The 7,570-nt window shown below is 40.3% G+C and overlaps 1 protein-coding gene across 1 annotated transcript; it reads left to right on the top strand.

The window, feature by feature from the left end:
• Positions 1-805: 805 nt before the first annotated feature.
• On the top strand, positions 806-5,192 carry NKX2-4 (NK2 homeobox 4). The gene is made up of 2 exons (XM_082252410.1): positions 806-1,307; positions 2,337-5,192. The coding sequence occupies exons 1-2, from the start codon at positions 938-940 to the stop codon at positions 2,999-3,001; spliced, it is 1,035 nt and encodes a 344-aa protein (XP_082108536.1). The 5' UTR covers positions 806-937; the 3' UTR covers positions 3,002-5,192.
• The last annotated feature ends 2,378 nt before the right edge of the window (positions 5,193-7,570 follow it).

Genomic DNA, 7,570 nt, shown 5'->3' with positions numbered 1-7,570 from the left:
TTATGTTAATATGTTATAATATGTTTTATATGATGTTATAATAATATGTTATATTATGTTTCATATGATGCTATGTTAATATGTTATATTATGTTTTATATGATGTTATGTTAATATGTTATATTATGTTTTATATAATGTTATAATAATATATTATATTATGTTTTATAGGATATCAAAATAATATGTTATATTGGACCAGTAGGATCAGGTAAGTGCCCCAGTGTGCCTCCTGGAGGTGATGTGTTTGGGTTTTGGGTGCTGTGGTGAAGCTAAGAGATCCCAGGCAGGACAGGAGGAGTGCAGGGACATCACACGTGCCCCATTGTCACTGCTGTCACCGCACTCCTTGCACTTGTTGCTGATGCCGCAGGTGTCACTGATAAGGAAGAAGAAGCCGGAGCTGGTGTGACATTTGCGCTCCAGGTGATAAAAGAAGTTTCTTCTACTTACTGTGAGTAAACCTGACCAGGGTCCTGTGTTGGCATAGATGACTGATCCCTGCAGGTGGAAATGTCCCCGTTGGGGTTGGAGGTGTCCTGAGATGATGATTCCTGGAGAGGACAGACATCCCAAGTCCCCCACAAGTCCAGGAATAAGTCTCCGGCTGACATGATGGGCGTCATTAGGAAAGTAACTGCATGTTTAATCAATGATGTGGGGAACGTGTGAATGAGTATTGTGTGTGGGTTGTATGTCGCCCCTCCCAGGCCTCCCATTCCCTCCCACCCCAGTGTGTGTTGTAAACCTGGCTCCAGGCTAAAATAAACCCGAGATAAGAGAGCTTAGGGCTCGCCTACTTTGTAAAGGCGATCAATCGGATCTCAGGCGTCCTCCAAGCACTCTCTTACGTAGACATCATCCACAAGGAGAGAGAATTGACACTACACAAGGCTGATCTGATCGCCACTTTTTTTACCTGCTTGGTCGCTGAACCATGTCGTTGAGCCCAAAGCATACAACACCCTTTTCAGTGACCGACATCCTAAGCCCCATTGAAGAGACCTACAAGAAGTTTGGTGGAATGGACAACACTGGCAACCTGAGCACTTCCCTCAGCGCCTACAGACAGAGCCACGTTTCCCAGGCAGGGATGCAACAACACACCATGGGCCACAATGCCACTGTCACCACCACCTACCACATGCCCCACAGCGTCTCCCAGTTTTCACATGGTGCCATGGGAGGTTACTGCAATGGAAGTATTAGCAACATGGGAGATATCTCCTCTTACCAAGATACCATGAGGAACAGTGCAGCTGCCACTGGATGGTATGGAGCCAACCCAGATCCAAGGTATTCAACAAGTAAGTACCTATACCTCTATTGAAATAAAGTCTGCTGTAGCTTGTTGCATGTGCTTGGTGGAGGGTCACCTTGGCATGAAGGTTAGGGGCAGCTGAGGTGTGGTAGATAAGGTTTGAGGAACCTAACACTCTGGTAGAGGGTCACCTTGGCATGAAGGTTAGGGGCAGCTGAGGTGTGGTAGATAAGGTTTGAGGAACCCAATACTCTGGGTCACCTTGGCATAAAGTTATGGGGCAGCTGGAGTGTAGTAGCTAGGGTTTGAGGAACCCAACCCTCTAGTAGAGAGTCACCTTGGAAAAAAAGTTAGGGACAGCTGAGATGTGGTAGATAAGGTTTAAGGAACCCAACCCTCTTAGAGGATTGCCTTTGTATAAAAGTTATGGGACAGCTGAGGTGTAGTAGCTAAGGTTTAAGGAACTCAACCCTCTGGTAGAGGGTCACCTTGGAATAAAAGTAAGGGGCAGTTGGGGTGTAGTAGATAAGGTTTGAGGAACCCAAACCTCTGGTAGAGGGTCACCTTGGAATAGAAGTAAGGGGCAGTTGGTTGGGGTGTAGTAGATAAGGTTTGAGGAACCCAAACCTCTGGTAGGGGGTCACCTTGGAATAAAAGTAAGGGGCAGTTGGTTGGGGTGTAGTAGATAAGGTTTGAGGAACCCAACCCTCTGGTAGGGGGTCACCTTGGAATAAAAGTAAGGGGCAGTTGGGGTGTAGTAGATAAGGTTTGAGGAACCCAAACCTCTGGTAGAGGGTCACCTTGGAATAAAAGTAAGGGGCAGTTGGGGTGTAGTAGATAAGGTTTGAGGAACCCAAACCTCTGGTAGAGGGTCACCTTGGAATAAAAGTAAGGGGCAGTTGGGGTGTAGTAGATAAGGTTTGAGGAACCCAGACCTCTGGTAGAGGGTCACCTTGGCATAAAAGTTATGGGGCAGCTGAGGTATAGTAATTAAGAAACCCAACTCTCAAGTAGGTCAAAAGAATTGTTGGATAAAGGACTTAAAGTGTCAACCACCTAATTTAATGTATGTCAGTTTCTAGATTCATGGGACCTTCTACCGGTATGAATATGGCTGGCATGGGCACTTTGCAAGGGATTGCGGAAGCCGCCAAATCAATGGCCCCTCTACATGCAGCCCCCAGAAGGAAAAGAAGAGTCCTCTTCTCTCAAGCGCAAGTCTATGAACTGGAAAGGAGGTTCAAGCAGCAGAAGTATCTCTCAGCTCCTGAAAGAGAGCATCTGGCCAGTATGATCCACCTCACCCCTACTCAGGTGAAGATCTGGTTTCAGAATCACAGGTACAAGATGAAGAGGCAAGCCAAGGACAAAGTCACTCAACAACTCCAGCAAGAAAGTAACTTGTGCCAGCAACAGTCCCCGCGCCGCGTGGCCGTTCCAGTGCTGGTCAAAGATGGCAAGCCTTGCCAAAACGGCTCCAACACCTCAACCTCAAGTCAACAGGTATCCCAACAACAGAGTAGCTCCAACGGTGTATTGTCATCTTCCAACGGCGCTGTCCATCAGCACCAGAATCAACAGGTTAACTCTTTAAGTCAAGCTCCAGATTTAGAGGAAATGTCACCTAGCCCTCAATCCCTCCACAACCAGGTGGCCAACATGACACAGATGGACGCTTCCAGTGTAGACTACACCAATGGTATGGTCAACACCAGTATGCTCTACGGAAGAACGTGGTGAAGCCTCTTGGATGAGGGATTCAAGCAGAGGTCAAGAGTTACTGACCATCTCTGTTCTTTGGGAGACTTCACCTCCATGGTGGGTTCATGAGCTGACCTTTTTATTATCAAATGTTCATTTTTTTTTTTTTTCTTAGGACTGCTACAAAAAAAAAAAAGTTAAAATAGGGCTCGGTGAAGCTGTAATAAATTATCCAGAAGGACATTACAGATCGGTCACCCGCAGACTACTCCCTAATTTTCTAAATGGAACAATTGCAAAATTGATCAAAACATTAACATAACAGAATTTGGGGAAAACGTCATTGTGTATTTTTGTATAGCGAGATAAAAACTACCTCGCAAAAAAAAAACAAAAAATAAAACAAAAAACACAAAAAACAGCGTCACACTATTTTATTGACATTTTTGCGTTTACAAAAGACTGCCAGCTATGTAACATACGGACTAATCAGGCTGTTAGTATGTGTTGAATAATGAACGATTTAAATTATAGTATTTTATAGACATTTTCTCTTTGCAGTATTTTATAGTTTTTTTTTTCTTTGTTTGAGAAATGTGATCAGTGACATCCTACATCTGGAATACCCTTTTAGATAACCAAATGTAGCTGCTATGATTATAAGTTTAATGTCTTTATTTTTATTTTATTATTGTATTTTATATCATGTTATATTCACTTCCTCAAAGCAGAAAGACAGAATTGAAAGACCCTTTCATATTCTAGTCTTAGACCCTAATTTAAATTGGATCATTAAATAGTAATTTTATTTCATGGATGCTCCTCTCATAGATAAAAATAATAAAACAAATATTGCTAATTGGGGTATCCCAATATTGGGGGTTTAAAGATAAAATGAATCAAGCGAACTTTTATTTTTCAACTGAGAGCCACCCACCAGATTATAACCCGTCCTGTATTTATTTCCATGTTTGGGTATTTTAAATGCTTTTTTTTTTCGATTTGAACTCGTTTTCTAAATGTTTATTACACAAGAAATCGCCACCTGCAAGCCTAATTATTGAGATACAATCTGAAGAATGATTAAATTAATAAAATAAAATGTCTAAACAGGAACTACTCAGCGCTTGGATTGATTTGATAAAGCAGAGGTCAAACGGTGAAGATCATGCATCAAATGTTTCTAAATTAATTTTCCTTTTAACTTATTGTCTTGTTAATCTATATCAATTAATATTGTAGCTTTAGTCCAGTGATTTCTAGAAATATGAAAAACAAAAGATGTGTTTTATAATGACGTTTCTTTTCTCCTTTTATTTTATTTTATTGTTTTTTTTTTCTCTCTTTTCCAGATGTTTTACAATGATCCATAATATTATCGGATCTTTAGTATGTGGCGTTCAGGTGTTCCAAAATTTAGTTAATATTTCCATTTCTGTTTGGGAAACATGAAATAAAAAATAACAAAACACCATTGGTGGTTTTCCTATCAGACTGTTGCATTCTGTACTGTATCAATGGTGTGTATGGAGGAGATGCAATTGGCCGAGCCCATAGTCTGCCTGGCAGTGGTAAAGCAGGTGCACCTAGTTAGGAAGGGGGCTTAATCTATGATAAGAACACATTCCTGGGAGAATGGAAAAGTTGGGTGGGGGCATTGAACTAACGGATCTTTGTTGCTTTTGAGCAGAAACATGTCTCCAAGCTTTGCAGTTCAGATGTGTAATAAGCATACGAATGTGCTGACTAGGTGAACCTCATTAACTGAAGAGGAGGATAAGAGTCCCCACACAGAACAGTCCCGAAAGGGTACTTGGCCCAAGCAGGACAAAGGCAAAACCTAAAGTTCATCTGCATTTTAGAAATCCCCATAATAAAACCAGTCTGTGGATATTACAATGTCCAGACTGCTGGTTTGTCTTTAATTAAACCAAAATGTGGCTGCTAAAAACAAAAAAAGGTTGGAGGAGGGGGCAGGTAGGGGAGATTTAAGAGATAGAATTTACTACAATGCCATCAGCTGACTGGCTACATTCTCTGATGTTCCATTCTCAGCAAAGAAAATCCATGGAAGCCAAGGCATGAGTTACATTATTTGTATCAGCAGGTGGGCTTTAATATGACAAATGGTTATGTTTCCTTGCTAATATGTACAATACTGTACAGATTTATTGTCTCTTCTTAACACTGGGGGATAATGCTATTTTGTAACTTTCAATGGATTTACCACTAGAGGAATTAATAAATGATTTGCAAAAGTGTCAGTTTTTCTCTTTATCACCTTTTTATTGGGGATGGAGGGCAATGTACTTTCCTTAGTTTATTTAAGTCTATCTAAAAATATATTTTTTTCTATTATAGAATGCTATCATATAAAACAATTGTTACAGCTATCAAAATTATCTAGTATTTCTGTTGCATTTGATACCGTTTTTATATAATGTAGTCAATTTCTGTTGCATGATGTACTGTTACTGAATGATTTTAATTTTATTTTACATTATATCCATTACAGACAGAGCGTATATATTACATTTATCATTTGTGCACTGTAGATTGGCAAATAGAGTGAGGCATTCAATATTGATGCCATTAGGAAACATTAGATTTATTGTGTGATCACTGGTTAAATATGTGTTCAGCAGCAACTACACATAAGCAGGCTTGTTCAATAGATTAATCATACATTTATGTCATATTTGATATGTTAAAATGTATAATCATCTAATGCAGAAAAATTTGAAAGTTCTTGGTTTTGATAATTTAACAATTATGTATTGTTACATGTCATATTTTATAAGCTGTTAAAGCAAGGTTGTTGTATACTACAGATACACTGTTATATATCATATTCATTGACATATTCATTTGCAAAAGATATCAAAAAGCTCATTTCAGTTTAGAACTTAGCTCAATAATTCACTGTGGTTTGTTCGGCAAATTATATCACTTACACATACTGGAGCATTTTGAAACATGGTATTAGACTTATCAGAGAAACAGTCTGGCTTGTAACTGGGACTAATTTATAATAATGGAACCAATGAAAATTGAAGCAAAAGTGGGATTGTTACTCATCAGATCTATCCATTTTCACAGAAAAATGAAACCGTTAATTTAATTGGGTACTATCAGACCACAGGTCCATTTTTACTCCATTGTTCTTTGCTGTAATTCTTTTATACATATATTGCCAAAAGTATTGGGACACCTGCCTTTACACACTCATGAACTTTATTGGTATCCTAGTCTTAGCCCGTAGGGTTTAATATTGAGTTGGCCCACCCTTTACAGCTATAACAGCTTTAACTCTTCTGGGAAGGCTGTCCACAAGGTTTAGGAGTTTGTGTTTGGGAGTGTTTGACCATTTTCCCAGTAGCGCATTTGTGAGGTCAGGCACTGATGAGGACCAGAAGGCCTGGCTTGCAGTCTCTGCTCTAATTCATCCCAAAGGTGTTCTATCAGGTTGAGGTCAGGACTCTGTGCAGGCCAGTCAAGTTCCTCCACCCAAAACTCGCTCATCCAAGTATTTATGGACCTTGCTTTTTGTACTGGTGCGCAGTCATATTTGAACAGGAAGGGGCCATTCCCAAACTGTTCCCACAAAGTTAGCAGAATAAACTTGTCCAAAATGTTTTGGCATGCTAATGCCTTAAGAATCCCCTTCACTGAAACTAGGGGGCCAAGTCCAACCCCTGAAAAACAACCCCACACCATAATCCCCCTCCACCAAATGATTTGGACCAGTGCACAAAGCAAGGTTCATAAAGACATGGACGAACGAGATTGGGGTGGAGGAACTTGACTGGCCTGCACAGAGTCTCGGCCTCAACACCTCTGGGATAAATAAAAGCTGAGACTTCTCGTACACATCAGTGCCTGACCTCACAAATGCACTTCTGGAAAAATCCTCAATTTTCACATAAACACACTCCTAGACCTTGTGGGCAGCCTTCTCAGAAGAGTGGAAGCTGTAATAGCTGCAAAGAGTGGGCCAACTGAATATTGAACCCTACGGACTAAGACTGGGATGCCTTTAAAGTTCATGTGCGTGTAAAGGCAGGCGTCCCAATACTTTTGGTATTATAGTGTACATAAGGCCATTATCATTTTTACCCACAAGTGCACATTATGGAAATCTACAGGGCTGAAGGCAATAATCATGGGTGTCCTATTAGAAACTTGCACACCCAACATTTTCTTCCCTAGATCACCAACTACTTATAGGTTCCCAAATAACAGTAAAGAAAAATAATTTGATTTAGTATTGTTATTGTTAAAATTATTATTGGGTGGAAGGTAAAGCCCTTCATTTGACCATTCCATAAATACAAATGCTTGGTTTAACTATGATATATGCAGAGAGGTGACTGAAAGAGGGCAGAGGATAGGCAGGCAGCATGAGCATCAGCTTTTCAAGGTAGAATATCAGCAATCAAAACAGGTCTGATCAATTGTTCCTCCAGAGAGAAGTTGAGCAGCTGCTGTATAACTGCCTATCAATATGAGATTAAAGTCCCATCCCATCAAAACCAGTTAGATTGGGTGACTGTTATTTTAGGTTTATGGGTAAGTCTAGCTTAGGTTGGGTTGTGAAATGCAAGGCAG

The sequence above is a fragment of the Pelophylax lessonae genome (genome assembly GCF_965119305.1).
Source record: "Pelophylax lessonae genome assembly, chromosome: 3".
In the NCBI taxonomy this organism is placed as follows: Eukaryota; Metazoa; Chordata; class Amphibia; order Anura; family Ranidae; genus Pelophylax; species Pelophylax lessonae.
The sequence above is the reverse complement of the archived record's forward strand: the minus strand, read 5'-3'. Positions and strand labels throughout refer to the sequence as shown.

Excerpts from the sequence above, each read along its gene's own strand:
- NKX2-4 (XM_082252410.1), top strand. The coding sequence starts at position 938 with ATGTCGTTGAGCCCAAAGCATACAACACCCTTTTCAGTGACCGACATC. Across the intron at positions 1,308-2,336 it reads AGATCCAAGGTATTCAACAA|TTTCTAGATTCATGGGACCT; the intron begins GTAAGTACCTAT and ends AATGTATGTCAG.